At 47.6% G+C, this 25,541-nt stretch overlaps 1 protein-coding gene across 5 annotated transcripts in view; it reads right to left on the bottom strand.

Moving 5' to 3' along the window:
• Window positions 1-7,804: 7,804 nt before the first annotated feature.
• The window catches only part of ATP7B (ATPase copper transporting beta), a 90,889-nt gene continuing 73,152 nt past the window's right edge, over window positions 7,805-25,541 (bottom strand). For all 5 annotated transcript variants that reach the window (XM_019752164.2, XM_019752162.2, XM_074329902.1 and 2 more), the window contains 9 exons: window positions 24,914-25,108; window positions 23,802-23,984; window positions 22,260-22,425; window positions 20,952-21,095; window positions 19,599-19,741; window positions 18,233-18,436; window positions 18,023-18,140; window positions 16,953-17,055; window positions 7,805-15,783 (listed from right to left, as the gene is read on the bottom strand). In XM_019752164.2, coding sequence (XP_019607723.2) covers window positions 15,510-15,783; window positions 16,953-17,055; window positions 18,023-18,140; window positions 18,233-18,436; window positions 19,599-19,741; window positions 20,952-21,095; window positions 22,260-22,425; window positions 23,802-23,984; window positions 24,914-25,108 — 1,530 coding nt within the window. In that variant the 3' untranslated portion in view covers window positions 7,805-15,509. The remainder of the gene's footprint in view (window positions 15,784-16,952; window positions 17,056-18,022; window positions 18,141-18,232; window positions 18,437-19,598; window positions 19,742-20,951; window positions 21,096-22,259; window positions 22,426-23,801; window positions 23,985-24,913; window positions 25,109-25,541) is intronic.

The raw sequence follows: 25,541 nt of genomic DNA, 5'->3' as shown, positions 1-25,541 counted from the left end.
GTCTTCTAATAGGAACACTGTTTGGGCTTCTGCCTGCATCAATACATTCCAAATAGCTGTTCTTTAATCTCAAATAAATGCTGTGTGCCTCTAATTGTGAAAGGGCTTTTATTTTTAAGTTAACAGGCTAAAATCAAGATGTCAGTGGGGGTGGGTCCTTCTGGAGAACTGAGGGAAGAATCAGCTGCATCACCTTTGCCACCTGCTCGAGGCCACGTGCATTCCTTGGTTTGCGGCCCCGTCCTCCACGTTCAAGCACAACGTTCCAACCTCTGCTTCCGTCATCATACCACCTTCTCTGACTCTCCCCCTCCTGCCTCCCTCTTATGATGACCCTTGTGGTTATATCAGCCCCACCTGGATAACCCAGGATACTCTCCCCAAGACCCTTAACTTAATCACTTCTGCAAAAGTAACATTCACAGGGGTTGAGGGTTAGGATGCAGACATATTTTGGTGTCATTGTTCTGTCTACCACAGTGCATGGTGTTAAAAGGATGGAGTGGGCTCTTTGAATCCTTGATCAGATTCAGGCAACGGTCTGTCATGTCCCGTGGAACTGGCTAGTCCTTTTCTCAGACAGGCCTCTGTTAGTAAATCCAGATGAGCCCCTGGGAATTCTGCCCACCAATGCCAGCAGGAGTGGGAGGACAACCTGTGGACAAACCCACTCCAGTTTTAGACTCTGAAAGCTGAGCTGTGACGTAAGCCGCCCTGCTTGTCCAAGCCATTCGATGAAGCCTCTCAAGAAACAAGATAGAAATGGGCCAATGAGGAACCAGCCTTGTGGCTCTGACACAGCCTCAGTATTCCCAGTCACGACAACCTGGGGAAGCAAAGAAATTCGTGGCTTGTTAAGATCAGGAAAAACAAAACAATACTAGCTGTGCCAAATCCACAGAGCATTAACCAGCTGACAGAGCACATTGTCTCAGGGGTCAGTGCAGGTGGCTGCCTGTTTAAAAAAAGAAGAAAAGAAAGAAAAAAGGGAGAGAAGAAGGAAGGAAGGAAGGAAGGAAGGAAGGAAGGAAGGAAGGAAGGAAGGAAGGAAGGAAGGAAGGAAGGGGAGAAAGGAGGAAGGGAAGGGAAGGGAAGGGAAAGAAAGGAAAAGACAGGAAAAAAGAGGAGAGGTGAGGGAAAGAGAAGGGAAAACTCCAAACCCATTTAGGCTCTCAGTCCATCCTCCTGCTGAGATGACAGCCCCTTCCTCTGAAGCCAGGAGTCTCTTCAGTTTTTGTTGCAGGAGGATTTCCTTAGAAAGGCGAATCCAGCCTATATGCATCCATTTGGGTCATTTTTCCAAGTGGGAATCTGCTTTTTTGCATGCTTCCAGAAGAAGCACCCTTTGGGGGCTCCGTGAATTATCTGCATCGATGAATAAACATCAGCGCTGCTCCAGGGGCTCCAGGCTGAGTGGGGAACAGGCGCTTCCTATTCTGTTAGGTTTGAAAAGCACCCCTTCCTCAGCCTGTGATCCCAGACGGAGGCGTGGGCCGCCTTCCCTGCCCTCAGTCTCCGTTGCCCAAAACTGCTGCACACGACCCTCGGGGAGAGTGGAGCCCCAGCCGAGGTGCAGTTCGAGTTCTCCTCCCCACCTTTTTTTTTTTTTTTTAAACAACCCCTCTCTTCCTCTTTCCCTCAATTCCAAGGGCAAGTGGGCTGGACCTTTGGAGGGTCTTCATAATCCTGGAGTGGGGTTGAGGCCAGGAGGGGCCAAAGTTGGCACTAGTTATTCTGCCAAGGAACCCCCACCTCTGCACTCTTGGGTCCACTGTTCAGAGTAGGGGGTGGGGATGGGGAGGAGAGAGAGGAGACCACGTATTTCTGTATATACATACAAACATCTACATATAATACAAATACATAGATGTTACATGGGTAGGTCCCAAATGTCCCCCAAATCCAGTTAGAGAGAAACAGAGATGTGTACCAGAACCTTCCCTTATAACTCATACCCCTCACACATTGGCCCCCCGCACACACTTGCCAAGGACTGGTATGAATGGGATTCTGCCCTTTCTGACCCTTCAGAGGTCAATCCAGGTCCTTGGAATCAAGTCAACAAAATTTGCAGGCCAACTTCTAAGCTTAGCCCTCGAGGGCCATCTTTAATTCACCCAGGCCACCCTGCCTCCCAGCACAGCCCTGACCCACCAGGCTGGTCACCTGGCTTTCCCTGATTCCTCTTTGCTCCTTCAGTCCTCTCCCTGCATGTTCTTCCATGAAATTACAACCCACACTTCAGTGGGCAACCCAAAGGCTACCCTCATCCCAGCACAGGGACCACATGCAATTTCTCTCTCCTCCCCAGGTTCTTCTCCTAAGACATGGGATGTCCTTTGGCCCAATAGGGGTGTGTGTGTGCGTGTGTGTACACACACACACACGCACACACACGCACGCCCATGCACAGGTGTCTGTGGTAGGGAGGAGGGGAGGAAGGATGGGAGGTGAGGAGAGATGGAGTCACTTGCACTGAATGTCCTTAGTGGACAGGGGAGCAATGATAATTGGCAGTGAAAGTGTGTATCCGTTAAGACATTATCTAGAAATGGGTGAAGTTTTCAATGGAAAACAAATCCCTTATCCTGAGGTGTCTAGTATTTTTCATACTTTTACAGAAAACCCCACTAGATCCAAATTTAAGTGAATCTCAAGTAGGAGAGTGGTAGTATTAGCTTCTTTTAGATTCCCAGAAGTAATACACTTCAAAACCTAGCTGGATTCTTAGTACATATGGATTTTAACCTGAACTCTCACCATTAAACAGGAAGGAGAAAACAGAAATTTATAAAACACGTGTATTCCTCCAAAAACCCAGAAAGATGTGCTCTCTGCCCCGCTCCTTCCAGAGCACTAACTGAAGTCAGGCTATTCTGAGACTCAGTCTCTATGATGCCACGGCCACGCCACTTGTGATGGACATTCACCTGTGTGCTGGGTTTATCTTTAGCCCCCAAAGCTGAGTCATCAGAAATAGCAGAGCAACGTGACTCTATTTTAATCAAATGTTACTATGTTCTCTAGGAAATCATGCCTGAGGTGATGTAATTCTACCCTGGAGAAGGGAAAGACATAAAAACTTATTGGTAAAAATGATCAGATTCCTAAATAGAATGTAGATAGGTTGAAGGAGACAAGACCCTGTCCTCTAAATCAGACAGAAATGACACGTTAAAAAGAAACCACTGTACTTTATTCACAGCTCTTGTTCACCAGCACCCTTTATGCTCACTTTCCTCCTTCCCACTGTGCACCAGCATCATTCAGTCAATAAATAGCTTCTAAGAGATGGCATCCCATTGCCAGATAACCCCGGAACTGCCGAGGGAGCCATCACCACACGGTCCCTGGGAGTGGGGGAAATGTCACATCAGTGCCATTCTATGGTCTAGTAGCCGCTCCTGGGGCACGTAATTCCATTTGGCCTTCACAAGCCGGTGAAGGGGGAGTGCACGCCTTCCAATTCGATTCAGAAGCTCAGATCGGATGAGTGACATGCCTCGAGGAATCCAGCCAGGTTTTGAACCAGGTCTGCCCAGCTCTAAGGCTGGTGCTTTTAACCTCTGCACCACTGCTTTGGCTGGGGCGTGCTTCCTGGAACACAGAGCACGCTGCAGAGGAGTGCCAGGCTCTAGGACCACTGGGAAACAGGAGAACTGGAGTCCAGCCGGATGCACAGTAAACAGGACCAAGCCCCTCCTTTTAAAGCAATCTGCCCAGTGCAAGAACTCTTAGAAGCAGACCCATCAGTAGGTGCTTCCTCCTGCCCAGCAAAGGAACACACAAAGATGGTTTTCACTTGCTTGGAACAGAAAGGCTGGAGTTTTTCTTTGTGTTTCTTGTGTCTAGAATACAGCCACCTTCACTCATAATAACAGCAGCGCCAGCTAACATTTGTTGGGGGCTCAGGATGAGCTTTCCCCAGATGACCTCATTATATCCTCACAACCCTGGGAGGTGGAAACTATTATCATCCCCACTTTGTACAGATGAGAAAGCTGAGGCCCCAGATCACTTTATTTTTAAAAATTGTGACAAGGTCGGAAGACCTAAAGGAGATTGGATACCATGTCCATTGCCTGTTGAGGTTACCTGAGTCCATCGGCCACCTTGCACTTTCATGGGGGGTTTCCTATGGACTGCGCCTTCTGTCCTCCTATTTCCTCCTGAGGAAATAGAGGTCCGGAGCAGGTAGGCCCTGGCCTGCGTGCCAGCACTGTATGGACACAGGTGGGGACAGAGTTCTGCCCAGGGGGTTGGGATAGAGGTTTATAAGCCCAAGCAAACCCAGGAGAAAACCACTAAGTCCTTAAACACCTTTTTTGTTTCATGTTCAAGCTTCTTTTTAAAAAAATCTAAGCGTGCCAGAAGGTAATATGAAGCTCAGACGCATGTGATATAATAATAAAGGAAATTGTCACTGTTGAGTCATTCCCAACAATGTGCTCTGCACGGCTACATGCACATGGAGGAGCCGCTGAGCCTGGGCTGCAAGCACACATATAAATACATCGTAGCTCAAGGTACGCCAGCCCCAGGGCTGAACTCCTGCCTCCCACTCTGCTCCATCTCCCACATTTTCATGATGCTGTTTATCTGGATTTCCAGATGCATCAAAATGATCAAGAGAATTTGGGCTCTGGCTGCAGAATGGGAGGTTGGTTTTGGTCAGAGAGACACCTGGTGGCTCTTGAGATAAACCACACAGTCCTGCCCAGCGACACTGGTGCTGCCCCAAGCACGTCACCACGGGGTGCCAAGGAAGCTCAGCTTTTGCTAAGGAGAGTGCCCAGCGTCCCTTTTGCAGGGACGGGGGTGGCCCAGAGGGGCACAATGGAGTGGGCTTTGTGGCCCAAGCCAAGTGGGCTTGAACACCTGGCCAGCTGTGTGTGCTGGACAGTGACCCTGACTCCCCTCAGCTTGGTCCCCCATCTGTGAAAATGGAACAGTGATGCACATAGCTCTTAATGCCATTGTGAGAACTACGTGTTTCCCCGAAAATAAAACGTACCCCGAAAATATGCCCCAGTTAAGATCGTCAGTCAGACGGACGCATTTAGTACGTTATGACGATGTTCCAGAAGAAGATGACATGACTGTAATTGAAAAAATGTAGATTGTTGTACATGAAAAATAAGACATCCCTGAAAATACGCCCTAATGCATCTTTTGGAGCAAAAATTATATAAGACCCGGTCTTATTTTCGGGAAAACACGGTCGCTGAGCAAGAATGATGGAACCTACTGCAGCACCCATGGTATTTGTCTGTTTCCTGCCCTCACTGAGACCTGGGTGCCTGTCAATTCACAAAACGTCCATCCCAGGGCCCACGACAGCACGTCTGTGCTCAGAGGGTTACAATTTGGTCAGGGAGTTGGGTCTCCATGGGCAGCCAGGCTTTGCTCCCTCAGGGTCCTAACGCAGTACACCCACAAGGGACATCCCTCCATGAAATCATATCATGGGGTTTCCTCTTGAGAGCCAGGGGTGCTGCTATTAGGACAGCCTTTTTTCCCCTTTACATATTGCAGTATGCTTCAGTTTTTGCTATAAGCAGTTATTTTTATATTAAGAAAAATAATAACCATTTCCTTTACAGAGGGAAAATATGGTAAAACTTCCATCATTCTTGTTTTCATCTTAGCCTTTGGATGATTTTACATGTTTATTCATCTTTTGGAATAGAATAAAGGAGACCCTGGGATTTTGTAGCGTTATTTAACATTCTCATATTCTGTCCTTTAATTTCAACTGTGGTCATTGTCTTCACACAAGGGAAAATAGCACACAAGTAGACATCTCCCTCTGGAACGAACCCAAACAGTGGTGTCTATGTATTTCCCTGGCCAAGTTGAGTTTGAAAATGAGGAAAGTAGAGTGATTCCATTTCTACCAGATCCACAATACTTTCCAATACCAAATCAGCTTTCCTACACATCAAGGTAATCTGAAAGGGAAACTGAGAGTCAGAGCACAAGTGGTTGCTTAAAGCATTTTTTTGCTCTGGCCCTTACTCTCTCCCTTCTCTCTCTCTCTCTCTCTCTCTCTCTCTCTCTCTCTCCCTCCCTCCCTCCCTCCCTCCCTCCCTCCCTCCCTCCCTCTCTCTCTCTCTCTCTCTCCCTCTCCTCCACCTCACTAGGCCCATTCTCTTCCCTGAGAACGTATCACTAACAAACCCTGCTTGCATATTAATCAGCTTGCTGACCTTGGATTCTTCACCAGATTGGCAAGAAGAACTGAGACTCCCGTGACATTTTGGTGCCGTGACTCGGAGTGCACCCTTTGACTCCAGCCATTTGGAATGCAATGAGTATGGATTAGAAGCTTTTCTTGCCTTTCCCACCTTCAGAGGAGATTCTGGGCCTTTTCAGGCTTCTTTCTTTTACCTCTCAAATTTGCCTCTCCAATCCCTTAAGGCCATGCTCTTTTTGAACACTATTGCCCAATAAGGGGTAACGCTAATACCAGCAGACGGGAGGTGGAGGAACAAAGGGACAACTGCTTGCAGGAGGGCTTGAGTACTTCGTTCTGGGTGGAATAATCAAAATCAGACCCTGGGCTTTCCCCATTAGCCCTCTATAATTTCTGCCTCCTGATTGAGCCTTTTTTGACTCCCAGAAGAATGTGGGAACTACCAGGACCCTTTCTCAAACGCCAGAAATCCAGAAAAGGGGTGGGACAGTCTTGCCATTGTCCATCCCCCAGGGTGACCTGTCTCGTCCAGCGAATTTCCCTTTTCTAGTTGGGGAATCAAGAGTCCATTCCTGCCGGTACCCCCTTGAGATGCATCCTTTCTAATTCGTCACAATTTGGTCCTCAAAATTTAAAAAAAGGTCAACTAATCTTTTTTGTAACACAACTCAGCCCCAATACCAACTAGGGGAGGGGAGATTTGGCCCCTTAGTGGGACCCTAAACTATAACACAATTATATAACTCAGCCTCTTTTGTAAACGTCTTGGGAAACGGTCAGAGATTCCTTATCTACAAGTATTTTTCTATTTGAGAGGCCGTAGATTTATGTAAAAAGTGTGAACTTAGCCCTACTAATGAGGTGCTTACTGATCCCCAAATGCTCACTGAACCACCCCCAGTGCCAAGGACACCAGAGAATGCCCTTTTGCTGCCTTCTTCGCTACCTCTGTACCTGGGGTCCCCAGCACAACCATAACCACTGGACCCTGCTTCTCCAGCCCCTAAAGCTGCTCTGACTATTAAGCTAAAAAAAAAAAAAAAAAAAAAAAGGCTTTTATTTATATATATATATATATATATATATATATATATATATATATATATGCCTTCTTTACTTTTAAAAAAACACACAAATGATGAGGTTAAGAAAGAGTTGTATGCAAAACAGTAACTCAAGAATTTTACATACATTAGGGAATTTATCTATTGAAATACTGACATAAATTTTTTAAAGCAAAAAAAAATCCTTCTGTAATCTAATAATCTTTTTCTAATTAACCTCTTTGGCTGATTTTGCTATGCTGGATTTTCTTAAAATAAAGGTCACCTATTAACCTTGATTTCTTAGTAAACAGTACAATTTTGGGTGATATATTTTTTGATGTGTCGATTTCCAGTTGTCATTTTAAAATACTCAAATTTGGGGAGGGCGGTTAGCTCAGCTGGTTAGAGCACGGTGCTCTTAACAACAAGGTTGCCAGTTCAATCCCCACATGGGCCACTGTGAGCTGCACCCTCCCACAACTAAATTGAAACAACTACTTGACTTGGAGCTGATGGGTCCTGGAAAAACACACTTAAATAAATAAGTTAAAAAAAACAACACTAGAATTATTACATTCATTTATTTAAAAGGAGATCACACCACAATTCTTCACTACGGTCTTAAAGGCTGAAAACTTATAAAAAATGGGCAGATGGTATAATTTATTCTGGTACATGTGGAATCATATCAGGGACGTTTGCTCAAGTTTTAGAAAGCATCTATTTTCTAAAGAAATGGAATCCCATAAAAGGTGGTACCAACCTTCCCTTTCCACAATGTGACAGGCATACATGAAATTCCCATACCTGGGCATCCAGAAAGAGAGCCAAGCAGGCCTAGCGCGATTCCTACGGGGCACGCTGAGTTTACCTGTAGGACATTGGCAAACAGTGCAAACCCATGACTGACGTCCTAGCTGTGTGATCAACCTGAGCCACATGACAATCACCTCGATGCTTCTACAGAGAAGTGTTGGTATCAGGATGTGTGTGTGTGTGGGGGGGATCTCAAAATTTGATATAGAATTATGTCACCGGTGCGTCTGTGAAACCTCCAGTTAGAGCAAAGTTCTAAAGTGATACAGTTTGTGTCAGTGATGACTTCATATTGTCTATTTCTCTTTTAAGGAAGGTGACCTTATGGCCCAGTTTGCCTGCATAGTCCTGGTTTAGGCCAGTTTTCCTGGAATTATTATTAATAGGAACCTTCTTTCATTCTTAAGTGTTCTGGTTTGGATGATAAATGACCCTGTCACCTCACCTTCAGGTGTAGCTCACGACACGCCCACCTCTCCCTGCCACCCCAAGATGCCCACAGAGCCTTCCCAGCAAAGCCCCTTGGTCCAGATTTTTCTACTACTCCCCACACCAGAACTCCTTCAGAGCCAAAGAACCCAAAACATAGCCCTCCAAATTAAAATGTGTACATTTGAAATTAGCCTTTTGTGACAATCACCCTCAACCAGAGAAGTGCATCTAATGGGCTGTCTGACCCGTTGGGGGTGGTCCTTCAGAGCTCACCCCACACTCCACTGAGGCAGGCATTTGGGAGGAGCTCACACAGCGCGGGGGATGGCCAATCAGAGGGCTCTGGCCACCCTCACCTGAGGAGATGCAAGATGGCAGAGTAGATAAACACTGTGCTTGCCTCATCCCGTGAACACATCAAAATTACAAATAAATCATAGAACAGTCAGCCAGGGGAACCATCTGAAGTCTAGCTGAACAGAAGTTTTATAACAGGATATAAAGAAGCCAGGTTGAGACTAGTAGAAGCCGTGGATACGCGCAACAGGCTGGCCCCACACGCACGTGTAGCAGTTGAAAATCAGGAGCGATATCTCAGCCACTGAGGTTCCTCACGAAGGACCAAGGGACCCCAGCCCCCCACACTAGGCTCCCCAGACCTGAGTACTAGTGCTGGGAAGAGGAGTCCCCACAGTTTCTGGCTGTGAAAAATAGTGGGGATTCCGACTATCTAGGTGGGATGTAAGGCTGCGGGAAAACCAGACTTTCTCTTAAAGGGCACGTGCAGGTACTCACCCTGGACTCCGGAGGGTGATTCTGGGGGCATCCAAGACATATGGGGAGAGGCTGAGTTAACGTAACTTGGGACGAGGACAGTCCTAATTTTCCCTGTGTGGGGCCGTTCTCCTGTGCAGCCAGCAGGCAGGTGCCATTTTTACTGTGTTGAGCCCGCCCCTACAAGCCAAATCTGAATCTGATTGGCCTGGTGAGCTCTGCTGCTCCACCCTGCTGACTCACTGAAAACTTGCCTCACCCAACATGCTTACTGTAAGAGGCTTTATCAGCGGCAGAACCCTACAGGAGTAGGTAGGTGGCAGCAGGCCTCGGAGTGTCCTTTTTGTGGAGCTACCCCAGACCTGGTACTGGTGGCAGCTGTCCTCAGTTTGCAGCATGGCCTCTCCCACGTACCTCTAGGTTCAGCAGAGGCAGCAACCAACCATGTATTTCTTGGTAGCTCCTACCAGGTATTCCTCAGCTAGTCACAGGCAGTAAGTGACCTGGGCCTGCACTGGAGCCCCTCCCAAAAGGCCCCAGAACCAACATACTTGGAGGTTGGCTTCAGACAGCACCACCCAATTAGCCCCACAAGCAGCACACACAAAGGGCAGTTTCAACAGGCACCAGAACCCACTGGGGCAAATTCCGCACCATGGGGTAAGCACCCCGCACAGCAGCCCATAAGCTATGGACATGGCTAAAACCCACAGCCAGTCAGCCTTAGGGTCAATACCACCCACTGACATGCCAACAGCAATCAAGGCTCAACTATAACAGGAGGGCACACACAACCCACATAAGGGACACTCCTGGAGCACTAAGCACAGGTGACCAGGGTGTCTGTGGCATCAGTCCCCACAGGGCATCTACTACATAAGGCAACCCAGCAAGACTAGGAGACATAGCAGATTTACCTCATACATAGAAACAAACACAGAGAGGCAGCTGAAATGAGAAAACAAAGAACTACGTCCCAAAGAAAAGAACAGGAGAAAACTCCAGAAAAAGAACTAAACAAAATGGAGGCAAGCAACCTACCAGATACAGAGTTTAAAACAATGGATATAAGAATGGTCAAGGAACTTGGTGAGAACTTCAACAAAGAGATAACAAGGAATAGAAACCATAAAAAAGAACCAGTCAGAAGTGAAGAGTACAATAACTGAAATGAAGAATGCACTAGAAGGAATCACCAGCAGACTAGATGAAGCAGAGGATTGAATGAGTGATTTGGAAGACAAAGTAGCAGAAAACACCTAGTCAGAACAGCAAAAAGAAAAAGGATCCAAAAAAATAAAAAAAGATAGTTTAAGAGACCTCTGGGACAACATCAAACGTACCAAAATTCACATCATAGGGGTACCAGAAGAAGAGAGAAAGCAAGAGATTGAGACTCTATTTGAAATGACTGAACATTTTCCTAACCTGGTGAAGAAAATAAACATACAAGCCCAGGAAGCGCAGAGAGACCCAAAAAAGATGAACCCAAATAGGCCTATTCCAAGACACATCATAATTACAGTGCCAAAGGTTAAAGACAAGGAGAGAATCTTAAAAGCAGCAAAAGAAAAGCAGTTAGTTACCTACAAGGGAATTCCCATTAGGCTGTCAGGTGATTTCTCAACAGTAACTATGCAGGCCAGAAGGTATTGGCAGAAAATATTCCAAGTGATGTAAAGCAAGGACCTATGACCAAGATTACTCTACCTAACAAGGCTATCACTTAAAACTGAAGGAAAGAGAAAGAGCTTCCCAGACAAGAAAAAGCTTAAGGAGTTCATCAGCACCAAATCAGTATGACAAGACATGTAAAAGGGACTTAAGATAGGAAAAAAAGGATAAAAAATATAAATAGTTAAATGGCAATAACTATATATCTATCAACAATTGCTTTCAATGTAAGTGGATTAAATGCTCTAATCAAAAACATAGGGTGGGCCGGCCCGGTGGCTCAGGCGGGTGGTTAGAGCTCCATGCTCCTAACTCCGAAGGCTGCCGGTTCGATTCCCACATGGGCCAGTGGGTTCTCAACCACAAGGTTGCTCGTTCAGCTCCTCGAGTCACCCAAGGGGTGGTGGGCTCTGCCTCCTGCAACTAAGATTGAACATGGCACCTTGAGCTGAGCTGCCTCCCAGATGGCTCAGTTGGTTGGAGCACGGGCTCTCAACCACAAGGTTGCCGGTTCAATTCCTCGAGTCCCACAAGGGATGGTGGGCTGCACCCCCTGCAACTAAGATTGAACACGGCACCTTGAGCTGAGCTGCCGCTGAGCTCCCGGATGGCTCAGTTGGTTGGAGCGTGTCCTCTCAACCACAAGGTTGCCTGTTCAACTCCCACAAGGGATGGTGGGCTGTGCCCCCTGCAACTAGAAAACGGCAACTGGACGTGGAGCTGAGCTGCGCCCTCCACAACTAAGACTGAAAGGATAACAACTTGAAGCTGAATGGCACCCTCCACAACTAAGATTGAAAGGACAACAACTTGACTTGGAAAAAAGGCCTGGAAGTACACACTGTTCCCCAATAAATTCCTGTTCCCCTTCCCCAATAAAACCTTAAAAAAAAAAAATAGGGTGGCTGAATGGGTAAGAAAACAAAACCCTTACATATGCTGCCTACAAGAGACTCACTTCAGATTGTGACACACACACAGATGGAAAGTAAAGGAATGGAGAAAGTTATTTCATGAAAATAGAAACAAATGAACAACAACAACAAAAAAACTGTGGTAGCAATACTTATCCCAGACAAAGTAGACTTTAAAGCAAAGGCTATAACAAGAGACAAAGAAGGACCCAGTAATCCCACTTCTGGGTATTTATACAAAGAAACCCAAAATGCTACTTCGAGGGGACGTGTGCATCCATATGTTCGTTGCAGCATTGTTTACAATGGCCAAGATGTGGAGGCAGCCTGGGTATCCCTGAATGGATGAATGGATAAAGAAGAGATGGTACACATATGCAATGGAATATTGCTCAGCCAGGGAAGAGAATGGTTCTTGCCATCTGCGGCGGCATGGATGGACCTGGAATTATTGTCCTGAGTGGAGTATTCAGACAATAAAAGACAGATGCAATGTGATTTTCTTTATATGTGGAATCTAAAGAACAAAATAAACAAACAAAACACAAACAGACTCGTAGATACAGAGAACATTTTGATAGTTGCCAGATAGGAGGGGGGTTGGCGGTGATGGGTAAAAAGGAAGGAATTAAGAAGTACGAATTGCTTGTTATAAAGTAGTCATGGGGATGTAGGGTACCACATTAGGATTACAGTCAATAAATTTGTAATAACTATGGATGGTGTCAGATGGGTACTAAATTTATTGGGGTGATAAATGGGAAGGGATTAATAAGTACAAATTAGTAGTTACAAAAGAGTCATGGGAACGTAAAGCATAGGGAATGTAGTCAATAATATGGTAATAACTATATATAATGCCAGGGGGGTACTAGACTATTCAGAGGGATTATTTCTTAAATCATATAAATGTCTGACCACTAGGCTATATACCTGAAATTCATATAAAATAATATTGAATTCAACTGTAATTGAAAAATTTTTTAAATGGGGGGAAAAAGGTAAAGGGGAATGAGAGGTTCAAATTTCCAGGTATAAAACCAGTAAGTCACGGGGATGTAATGTACACCATGGGGAATATAGTCAATAACATTGTGATAGCGTGGTACAGTGTCAGATGGTGGCTGGACTTATCGTGGTGATCACTTCTTGAGGTATATAAATGTTGAGTAACTCTGGTGTACACCTGAAACTGACATAATATTGTATGCTAACAATATTTTTAATAAAAATCTTAAAAAAAAAAAAAGAAAGAAACCATCCCTCTCTCCCCAGAAAAGTCACCGAGAGCAAAGCCAGCCCCTGGCGGTTCTCACTGAGGACGGCACTGCTCCGGCCCCACCACACTCCTCACTCGGACACGACCAGCCAAAAGCATGTTTTTTTGATGAAAAAGAAACTTTATTCTAACACAGCACTCATAGGTTTTGAAGTAGAAATGGTTCTTATCTGACCAAAAAAAATTCCTGCACTTTGAACATCTAAAAGGCAATTTTCTGTACAATTATATAAATATCTTTATGTCTATATAAACATGATATTTACGGTCCTAAAAGCTTTTTGAAAAAATCAATACAATTAGATTCTTTAGACGATTAGCCTAGTTAGAAAACAAGAAATATTCCCCAAGCACAGCAAAGAATAAAGAGGACACACGGTAGGAAAGTGCTGGGAGGAAAAGGAAAATTGACAACAATAAAAACAGAACCCTGCACTTTGATTTTAGAGGATAAGACCCAGCAAAAACCAAATCATATGCACAGGTGAAAATGAACCATCCAAGGGAAATGAACTTGATCATGAAGTCATCAAGTGAGATGACCTCATGCTCAAATCTCATTCCAAGTTGATACAAAAAATACACCACCTCACAGATTTGTTCTTCCAGGGGCAAGGGGCTTTTTCTTGTACGTTCTTTTTTTTTTAAAAATTAAAGTTTATTGGGGTGACAACTGTTAGTAAAGTTACATAGATTTCAGGTGTACAATTCTGTAATACATCATCTATAAATCACATTGTGTGCTCACTACCCAGAGTCAGTTCTCCTTCTATCATCATATATTTGAATCTTGTACATTCTTATGAAGCAAAAGATTCAAAGTGGAGCCGAGAAAAAGAAAAGACTTCAGAGCCAACAGACATGGATTCAGACCCCTGTTCTGGCATGTATACTGCCTGTGGGATCCTGAGCAGTATACTTAGCCTCTCTGAGCCTATTTTCCCACATGTGAAAAGTGGACAATAATATCTACTTTGTTGGGAGGATTAGAGATAACTTATAAAAAGTGCTTACAGTCCTTGGAAAACAACACACTCGATAAATAAAATTATTTTGTGTGTGTGTCAAGGGATTCACCTTAGGATTTAGAACAGGCAGCACATTTAGAATTTAGAATAGGCTTTGCTCTGCCTATTCCAAGATTCTAATTCTACTAGTCTATTTTCATGAGGTCTGTCAATCAACACCAACTTCGGAGTCTAAAACTAGCCACATTCCTGCCGCTCCAATGTCATACAATCATAAAGAGCCACTGAAAGTTAGAAACACTGAAAGTTAGAAATTTCCCTTTGGGAAATTGTAGTCACCCCTTTCCTATGACACCAACTCAACGTGCAGAAATGGAAGTCCGTGAAAAGTACTGTGATTTCCTCTAATTTGGGTATCATTGCTTTCCTTGGAGGCGCACAATGCCAGGGGCACCGCTGACATGAATTCTATATTGAACTCCATTCACATAGCAGACCATGTAACCCAAGCGCCCGGAGCCATGAAGGAGGTTTCTGCACACACAAGCCTCCCCACAGGACACCTGCTTCAAGCACCACAGGTCTCCCCAGGTCCCAGGCATCTGAACCCCACAGGAAGCTGGATTTCTCAAGTCTCAGGCTCTGAGACCCTTACTCCAGCTGAGCAGCCAGAGTCAGTGGGGTGAGAAGCCATGACTATGGAGAAGGGTCTCGAAAGCAAGAAAGAACTCTCCTCCACCTGAAGAGAAGCCTGACTGACAAGCTGTCTGGCCAGGCGTGTAGTGAGGAGATTCAGGCAGAAGTACACACACGTGTCTGCGACTGGAGAAGCACCTGAGAGCAGCAGCAGGGACCGCGAGGATGTGCGTCGTCCTGACCTGACAGAGGATGGGGGTGCCGCGCCCCCAGTATCAAGGACAGAAAAGGAAGAGATTGGAGCAGCAGAAATTAACAGTGCACTTGAGGTAAACTGTGGTCTCAGATACGTGACGCATGTGGTCTTCGTAAAAAACAGGACAACACTGAGGTTTTGCATGCATCCTATGCAAAGGCCCAGCTGAGGTTTTGGTCCTGATGAGATTTTCCTCATTTCACAAGTCGTCATCTCAAACCCTAAAGCAGAGGTCTGAGGAGGGCTGGCTCGAGTCCAACAAGGTTTCCAGGAAGCCCACGCCAACAGCATGGCTGAGGTCTCAGCCTCGCCTGTGGGATCCAGCAGGGTGGTCCTACCTAGGAGCCACATCTGGACAAGGCTACATGCTGCAGGGAGGAATGATCTAGAATGTCCAGGGAATGGAAGTCCCCAAAAGCTTCACCCATGCTGCTGTTGGCTGCTGGAGCTGCCCCTGTGGGGCTCGAGCTGCTGCTCAGCTGGGAGATAGGCCCTGGCTCTGCATCGGCCTGGAGCTTTCAGATGCACTGCTCCTCGTCTCTGTCATTCAGGAGCAAAGACCACTTGTCCCCACTGTTGTCAGCTGTGGCACTGTGCCGAGACAGCTTGTCGGACTTCAGGGAGGACAGAGACACCTGGCTGATGTAGCTGACCTGGTCCCAGGGCGTGGCTCTGGGGGAGTCCCGCCGCCGGTCGTCCAAGCCGACGTGCACGCTGACCTGGGACTCCGACAGGCGCTTCATGCGGCCCTGGGCCTGGGCTGCGTACCTCTCCAGGTCGGGCTTCTTATAGCTGCAAAGCAAGAAGCCAAGAGCATTTGAACTACTCTGGACACTGACTTTTTTTTTTTGAAGCCTGATTGAAGGCCTTTCATTCAAGTCTTTCAATAACATGAGTATCAAACTCCTAGGGTTCAGGTACAGTTTGCCCAATTTAGAAACATCCCATCCAAGTGCCTGGCACATCGTAGGCTGTCATTCATTTTTGTTAAATGAAAGCATAAGTAAATAAACATCTATTTTAAAAAAGGAAAAATGTCAATACACAGGGATCCCATGTCTACATACAGTCATGAGCCACATGACCATGTTTCGGTCAACGACAAACCGCATATACCACGGAGGCCCCGTAAGATTATAACGGAGCTGAAAAATTGCTGTCACCTAGTGATGCTGGAACAGTCCTAACGTCGGGTAAGGCATTGCTCCTGTGTTTGTGGTGATGCTGGCCTGCCAGTCTAAAAAGTGCAGCACTTACAGTTACGTGCAGTACACAACACTTGATAATGAATAAATGACTGTTAATGGTTTATATATTTACTATACTTTTTATTGTTACGAGTGTATTCTTTCTACTTACGATAAAAAGTCTGCTGTAAAACACTATGCTGTGTTACACTGGCAGCAGCCTCATAAAGCTTGTGTTTACCACGAGTCTTAATTGCATCATTTTCTCGTGTGCTTATTTAATCTCACGCTGTACAGTAACATGCTGCCCAGGTTTGTAGTCCAGGAGCAACAGGCCATACCACGCAGCCTAGGTGTGGAGTAGGCTGGGCCACCTGGGTGTGTGTGAGGGCGCTCCGTGATGCTCACACGGTGATGAAATCCCCACGCTGCCTTTCTCAGTAGCACCGGCATCACAGCGGTTAGGCGGCATCACGGCGGTATTTACATAAGCAGCCCTTGGGCAGAATAACTAGAATGGCCCAGGTGATGACTGCTAGGTGGTAAGTAATTTTCTCATGGTAAATCATTAGGCAAACACACACTTGGCTCCACTCAGGGCCGTCCCTTCAGTCTTTGCCTTTGCTGAGTGAATGAGGAACCTGAGCACAGCACACACCCACAGCTAGCCCAGGAGCAGCACCGGCAAGCCCAAATCTGTGCCCTGTGCGTGCAGAGCAAAAGGGCCTAGCGAATGCCGCCTGCGGCGTGTGCTCCCGCCACCTGGGGACTCACCACTTGAGCTGCAGCGACGAGAGAACCACAGACACGGAGGAGGCTGCCATGGCCGCCGAGCCCATCCATGGCTGCAGCACGATCCCAAAGGGCATGAAGACACCTGCCAAGGGGAGGACAACATTCGCACCGCAGCCCAGAGGAGAGAGCAAGGAGAGGGCCCACCATGAGATGCTCCGCAGGGTGGCTCAGAAGCTCATGTGCCTGCAGGCCTCTGAGGCAGGCAGCGGGGGCGCTATCAGGGGACTGGGGTCTCCGTCTCCCTACGCCCTGACCTTCCTGGGCCCATTCACAGCAGCGTCACCCATTTCAGGGGACACTCCAGGGGAGCAGGGAATGTCAGGGACCTGAGGGGCAGCAGCAGGGCGCGGGGAGCCAGCTTCCGGAGGCACCGCGGAGACGCTGAGTGCTCAGACAACACATGCTAGTGACCACAGGCCTGTCGGCATGGATTTTCTCCCCAGAGGGCTCAAAACACCTTTTTAAAGGGCAGTAAGAGCCAGGCCCCAGGACAGAGCCAGGAGAATGTGTCCACGTCCGGGAAAAGACTTGGGGCAGAGGCACCAACACAGGAGGAACCAGCTCTGCAAACAGAAGGTACAGCTGCCTGGCCCAGGTGACCCAGGAGGCCACGGCAGACAGGTCACCCTAATCTGTGACATGAGTCCCCATTAACAGCTCATGCACAACAGGGGGCCGGAGGGGGGGGAAGTCGTGTTTAAAAACTTCAGGTCTCAGTCCATGTTGGAGCCTTTCCTTGCCGACGCGTCTGAAACTTTGCCCTACCTGGTGACTATATTCAGCGGGGAAGGAAGGAGTTATAAAGTGGAAAAGATCTCTCTCTTTCCGTGATAATTTCTGTGAGACTGGGTAAGTGAGGCACCATGACGTTTTACGATACGGTTCTCAAACAGCAATCACTGTGCCCTAGCAGGTAGCAGGTGCCCCCTACCTGTTCATAATGGTTGTGTTTCGGACCATATGCCTTAATACATGGTTCAGCAGATAGGGCACAGCACACAGCGAAGCATCCTGCCGGCGGGCAGACAGCTGGCGTCACCGTCACCTACCTGCTGCGATGGGAATGCCAACCATGTTATAAATCAGCGCCAGCACCAGGTTGAGCCGTATCCTCCACACGGTCCTCTTGGAGAGGAGGATGGCAGTGACCACGTCGAGCAAGTCGTTCTGCGGCAGAGAACACGTGGTGAGCCGGGAGCGGGGCCCACGCCCTGACCACTCCCACTGCCGGGGCCGGGGAGGAGGACACAGCAGCTCACTCTGATGAGAACGATGTCGGCCGCCTCAATGGCGACATCTGTGCCTGTCCCAATGGCGATGCCCACGTCGGCCCGGGCCAAGGCCGGGGAGTCGTTAATGCCATCTCCCACCATGGCTACTTTCTTCCCTTCCTTCTGGAGCTCCTGGACCTTGGCCACCTTGTGAGAAGGCAGCACCTCCGCAAAGACTTTGTTGATGCCGACCTAAAAGGAAAGGGAAACAGCCGTCAGAAACAAATACATGACAATCCCCGGCGCTGGCAAAGGACAGGAACAGCAGCAGAAACCCCAGCCGTCCTGCCCCTGCCCCACCCCCTCAGCCTCCAGGGCCAGTCATCAAGCAGGACAGGCTCTAGGTCACATGGCAAAGTTATCCCCTGCTCGCATCCCAAGGCCTGGCAGTGGTCTGGGTCCCTCTCTGGGCTCCTTGCCCACAGCCCCGCCTCCCATTCTCTTCTTCCTGTGCTGTCCCAGTGTGTCTCCAAATCAATAATCATTTGGTCACTTTACCCTCCTGCTTAAAATCCTCCAGTGGACCCCAGGTCCCTTAGGAAAACATCTAAACTTCTCGGTCTGCCTCCCAAGGTCCCCTTAGATCAGCTCTCTGCCCGTCTGCAGCTCCCTGCCTCGGGGCTCCCATGGACTGTACCATTCAGCTCCCTGTGCTCCCCAACTCAGAGCTGCCTGTTCTGCACTGGCAAGGTCAGCTTGCCGTCCCTCATCCCTCCCCCTCTTCTTCCTTGGACCACTTGTGACTCAAACATCCTCTCTCCTGGAAAGGCATCCCCGGCCCCTGCCAGGCTGGAGGGTAAGTTGGTGGCTCCCATGTGTCCAGTGCTCTCTTCTGTTGCAGCACCAAGCCCTCAACTTATTATACACGGTCCCTGGGCCTCCCTCCCCATAGGACCGTGAGCTCCTCAGGGCAGGTGCCCTCTTCAGCCCTCTCTGCAGCCTGCCCATCACATGCGTGGTGCTTAATAAGTGCTTGCTGAATGGATGAACAAGTCTGAACCAGGAAGGGGGATACTCAACACATCTTTTTTTTTTTTTCATTGCAAAGCCTGGGAAACAGAAAATGATGGATGCATTGCTTTTGCAGGGTTGTAGCCGGTCAAGCATGAACACAGCTCCAGGTCCCAGAGATGTGATCTTTGCTGTGGCAGCATGGTGGTCCCCTGTGGGATGCTGCATGGCTCGGAGCAGATCAAAGCACAAGGACGGAAAGTCCCCAATGAGGGGGAAAGCGCAGAAGAAAAGCTGAGCACTGGATGCACAGGTACTTACTTTTTTTTCTGCTTCTGCAAGCTTAAAATCAGTTTAATTTTAAAGGGAGACGATGGCCCCGGATCCTGGATCCGGCCCCTACCTGGGCAGCAATGGCTCTGGCTGTCTTGCGGTTGTCACCCGTGAGCAGAACCACGTCCACACCCATGCTCTCCAGCGTGTGCACAGCCAGGGCGGCCTCCTGCTTCACGGTGTCTGCGACAGCGAACATCCCGCAGAGGACCCCTGAGGGAGACACCACAGTAAGTGCACGGCAGCGGGCCACAGGACGGCCTGAGGAGCACATCCGACTTCATGAATGGGGACGTCATTACATGCAGAAAACAAAACACCCAACTGTATAACAAACTATGGCTTTGACTTGTTTTCTAAAATGTAATAACATTGACAGATGCAAAGAGAAATCTGGAAGGACTATCAAAATGTCAAGTGACTCCATTTTCTTCTTTATAGCTCTAGAATTTTCCAACTTCTCTACAAGGCACAGTTATCACTTTGCACAATGCCTGGCTCATAACGCAATACATGTTATCTATTAAAATATGAGAAATATAACAAATACAACAAATGCTACTTAGAAAATGATGAATGTCCAAACAGCTAGAAAAATCAATCCTTCCTTTTCTTTCTTCTTCCTACAAAACACACTTGCATAGAATTTTTCTTTTTTTCAGTGAATCTTTTAGATACTGAAGCAGGATGGCTTTCAAGGCCTGAGGTGTGATCGGAGCACAGTAAGGGGGCACGACTCCTTTAGTTCAGCCAATTCTGGTCTGAAGAGCTGAGGGGACTGTGGCTTTACAAGGACTTAGGACAAGGCCTGGTGGTGGGAGCAGTAAAAAAAAAAAAAAGAGAGAATGGGAAAGAGGACATATTTGCCTGGAGCATTCAAAATACAGCAACATAAATTGTTATTTATTTGCATATAGTTTTATTTATATTAGCAGAAACTAACACTAACAAAGTAAGATTCTAATCTATCTGAGACGTAAAGTCCAACATACAACGGAGTACTAAGACACATGCAATCTTGAAAAGCTGAGAAAAGTTGCAGGGATCTCACTATTTAAAGCCGCAGTTAAACCCCTTGGAAAGTGAACTGTTTTGTCTGCAGGAATGAACGAGAAGGATGACGCCGAACCACCAGCTCGGACAGGTGCAAACAATGATGGTGAAGACACCGGAATTCCAAGAGCAAGGAGACCAATGCCAGAGCTGGCTCGGGGTAAAGATGGAGAGAGCGAGCGAAAAAGGGCCTCGGGACTGAGAATGAAGTGAAAAAGATGGCAAGGCAAGCTCACAGAATAGAACTGAAATTAATAGGGAGGAAGATGTATTTTTTATTTATTAATAGGGAGGAAATTAATTATGGCCGGATGTTTCCAAGCAACGTCATTTCTGAGAGAGCAGACAGAAGGCGTGAGCAGAGCCATACCGTCAATAGCCACCAAGATGGCGGTCTGGCCCTTCATCTCGTGGTCTGTCATAGCGTCACTGATGTCGCGGGAAATGGCTAAGCCGTTGCGCCTCATCCATTCTCGGTTTCCAATCAGCACAGAGAAGGTCTGGGGGCCCACATCTGTTCAGAAGAGTTGTGGTTATTCCCAAATAGTCCAATTTCACTGTGAGAAATTACTAAAAACTATGAAATCCTTGTAACAGCAAAATAAGCATTTAACTGTTCCGAGAAACTATAACTTAGTAAGCACCACTCGGAACATCACCCTTAAAAAGGACCAGGGTAAAAAGTATAATTAATGTGTAGAACATGTGGGTCTGGATGAAAACGGGTGTTACAAGGCACATGCTCCAGGCACGAGAATGTCACCCACATCCAACACGATGTGGTGCCCTCCACTGGCCTTGAGCGGGACCTGCCGCTTCTTTTCCTGTGGGGATGAGAAGCACGTGCTTCTCTCTTCAGCACCAAATGCAAGTGCTGATTAGATTCATTACTGCTCGGCATGGATGACCCAAGGTGAACCTGCAAGGTGAGTCTTTCACCTGTCACCTTCTAACTACATACGCCACTAACAGGTGTCATTATACAGACTGGTCCCTGGACGCTCTAAGGAAAGGTCATTCTGGGGCTTTAAACTGCCAGGTGGTAGATGGTTTCTAACCATAAAATCTGTGTCAAGATTCAACTACCAACATACCAAAGAGAAAACCCTAGACGCAGTTGTGTGTGTGGGCGGGGGCGTGGTTTCCACACCCTTATGCTGGTGGCTGCCAAGCTATCCTTAGAATAAGGCTGTTAGTCAAATGCAGCTGTCACTCCAAGCAGTGTCCCTTCTCAGCTTGAGCAGAGCATTTCCATCTGCTTTCCCTGACTGCTGCCAGCTCCGTAAATATGAAATATCCCGTCAGAGTTCTACTACATGGGAGGTTTCCTGTTTAGGAAGAACAAAATAGAAATCCCATCTGTCTACTTTGTAGCTTATGAGAAGCAAGGCTAACTTGGGATAGGAAAGAAAAGACTCAAAATTATGGAGCAGATAAGCAATACTCTATGGATTGAAGTAATATACTACTTTTGTCTACGATCGGCATCAAGATTCAGACGTAGCAAAGAACACCAGGGAAACTGCAGGCTTTCCTGGCGAGGGAGGCGCACAGCCCTCCAGCCCACACCGGAACCAGTGCGTGCGGCAGTGCTCTCTGTGGTTTGGCACACCGCCACTTATCCCAGCTGGACCCAACCCCTGGCAGACCGAGCGGCAGAGACAAAGGCCAGGGATACCTGTTTCCACGGGAACACTGCCAACCCCATTCAGGGGAGCGGCCTGTTCGCTCAGGTGCTTGCTGGGGGCCAGGATGCCTTCCACGTTGCTGACTTTACAGCCAATTCCACAGCCTGGCACTGCCTGGAAGTCAGTGCAGTATCCCAAGGCTTCTGTTCCAAGTTCCTGGGAAGGAAGGGAGTGGGGAGAAGAACGAGAAAATGGGGGATGGGGGTTGGGGTGAATTGAGAGAGAGGCAGGACAGAGACCAGAGACAGAGTGAGGGCAGGAGAGAGAGCAGCACCAACCAGGAATTAAGAGGAAAAGGAGGGATGGGAAGTAGAATTGCAGGGAAAGGTGAAGAGATGGACTATTAATTCAGCAATTCTTTTTCTCTTCTCTGACACAGACATTATAATTAGTAAATTGAACAAAATTAAATGTTTGATTTAATTTTGGCCTAAACTCTGTACTTAGGTGGATGCCTCGTAATACTGGGCTGGTTGCAGGAGAAAGGCAATTCACACCAAACAACTCAAAGTGAGGACGGAGGAAGGGGGGGCGGGGGCGAAGGTGCCAAAGAGAGTGAAGGTATTATTTTCATTTTGCTAATAATTTCATTAAAATGACGCAAAAGGAAAGTGGTAGCAAAGCTATTTTGAGGCTATCAAGACAGAACTGCCCATTTACAGACCCTGGAAAGAGGAGGGATGATGTGGCAGGAGGAAGAAGTGAGGGACTGTTTTTATTTGGTTAACACAACAGCAAAGGAAGGATGACTGAGGGTGAGCAGAGTTCTCCCTGAAACGTCAGAAAGGTGAGAGGTGAGATGGCAGTCATTCTGATCCTACATTAAAGACAAAACCACAAAATGATATTTCTGGAAGGTTCCCCGTCCAAGACGAGTTGTCAGCTTTTTCAAGGCATCCATGTCACCTTCTATATTTACTGAATATTGTTATTTGCTCAGACCAGACCATCTACATTTTTTCAGGGGAACACTCTGGCACATCCTGCTGCCTCTAAACTCAGATTGAAAACAGAGAAAATTAAATAAGACCTTTCATCTGGAGAGAGCAAAAGATGAATGCTTCCTCCTTAACTGTGCCAAGAACCCACTGGGCTTTCGGCTCACTTCTGCTGGTTTCTCTCCACTTCAGATGTCGCTGATTGAGTGGATTTCTCCCTCTCTCACCCCAAGACCCCATTCATTTTTGTATCCCTTTGCACTAAGGGCTCATCAAGTACTGAATTTATACACCATCTGTCTTCCCCACCCGACCATCAGCTCCCAGAGGGCAGAGTTCACATCTTACTAGTTGTCCCAAGTATAGATGCTCAGTAAAGGCTCAATAAATGACTGAGCTGATTTTGTGACAATCTGGAAATGTGACAAGGGACTGGCTACTGTGAGCCATATCTCCACCTGCTCCAGGGGGGCTGCTGGGAAGTTTTCCAGACCATACAAGCCAAGGCCTCCTCGAAGGAAGGTGCTCAGGGCCCAGCTGGGGAGAGCAGAGGCGGCAGGAGTGAGGAGACCAGCAATGGCCAGATCTACATACCTCTTTGCAGTATTTGGTGACAGCCACGCCCAGCGGGTGCTCGCTGCTGGCCTCCGCGGTCCCCACCACAGCCAGAACCTTCCTGAGGGGCAGAGTGGCCGTGTCCACGAGTAGAAGGACGCACATGACCTTGGGGACCCCGTGGGTAATGGTGCCAGTTTTGTCAAACATCACAGTATTTATCTGCCAAAAAGAACCACATCTTGGTGACCACATATACAAATGGAAGGGACTTTCAGAATCCACACAATCTTGAGGCAGAACTTCGTTCAACCTCCCTCAAGCCGATAACAACACTCCCGCAAATTCCGTGACATAATGGCCTGCAATCAATCCCAAGGTTCAACCATTCCCCCTGCAAAAACACTGTTTCCCTCTCTGCCCAGTCAAAACAATCCACATTGTGGCTCAACCTTAACCAGGCTAAGACAGAATTTCTCATTCCAATGTCATGGGAGATGGCAGGCCACCATCTCTTGGACAGCAACACTGGTCAGATCAGGAGCCAGGGCCCTGGGAGCTGGCCCAGCTGTGTCCACTGCTATCTGCTGAGCCAACCATGGTTTTCTCTAGCCTGCGTAAGGGCAAAAGCCTACTGAGAATAAAGCTCTTGCACTCCAAGTTCAAGGAAGGACATAATAACAAGTAACCACTGGAGCCAGTTTGTCCCACTTGGTCAATGGCAGCTTTGCACCAGTCCCCACGGGTCTGGGCTCAGCCAGTCAGCAGCAGCCACGATCGGGCTGCAGGCCTTTGGGCAAGTGAGCGCGCCTCCTCCTGCCGCAGTTCCCTCATCTGTAACATGGGAATAAGCACCATCTCAGCATTGTTGATGAGATTCAATCAACTAATATTTATAAAGCATCTAATTCTATTAACTGTTGGCTGCTGCTGTCATTCTATCAACCCTGACTTCCTGTTTTAGTTCATTAACAGTGCTACCACCCAAGGCCTCTCTCAGGTTTTTCTCTTAATATGAAATTTAAACAGATACTATTTTCACTTGACCTCTCCAAATTAAAAAAAGAAAAAAAGATTGTGTAGTAAACAGCTCCAGAATCCTCCCAGCCAAGACCCCAAGGGCGGCAGGAGCACAGCAGCGTGGGGCCGACCTTGTGGGCCATCTCCAGGGGCTTGCCTCCCTTGATGAGGATGCCGTTCTGGGCGGCCACACCGGTGCCCACCATGACCGCCGTGGGCGTGGCCAGGCCCAGGGAGCAGGGGCAGGCGATGCACAGCACAGTGATGGACGTCTGGAACGCGAAGCGGATGATCACCTCTGCCTGCGAGATATGCTTGCTGGGGGTCTGAAAAGAGGACAGAGAGGCAGGTGGAGCGTGAGATGAGGAATCACACAGAATCCTCTTCACACAGAACATTCCAGTGCAGGCAGTGGGGCCGGAGACAGCGTGAGGAGTGGGGTTTAGGAAACACGGTGTGTTCCCCCCTGCCTTGGGGATATCACATGGCTCACTCTAGGGCTCCACGTCCCAGGTTTCTCACCTGATCCTACAAGCTTTCCTCAGGGAAAGACATTAGGAGAGCAGAGAGTCCTATAAAAATCCCTGATCGGGGAAAGAGCACAGACCAGGTACGTCCATATCCTGGCTCTGACATGAATGGAACCTCTCCGTGTCTCAGCTTCCTCACATACAAAATGCAGGTAATAATACCCACCTCACAGGATTTTGTAAGGATTAAATGATATACATCTAAACATATATATCATATATAATACAT

Source organism: Rhinolophus sinicus, linkage group LG04 (genome assembly GCF_036562045.2).
Source record: "Rhinolophus sinicus isolate RSC01 linkage group LG04, ASM3656204v1, whole genome shotgun sequence".
Classification (NCBI taxonomy): Eukaryota; Metazoa; Chordata; class Mammalia; order Chiroptera; family Rhinolophidae; genus Rhinolophus; species Rhinolophus sinicus.
The sequence above is the reverse complement of the archived record's forward strand: the minus strand, read 5'-3'. Positions and strand labels throughout refer to the sequence as shown.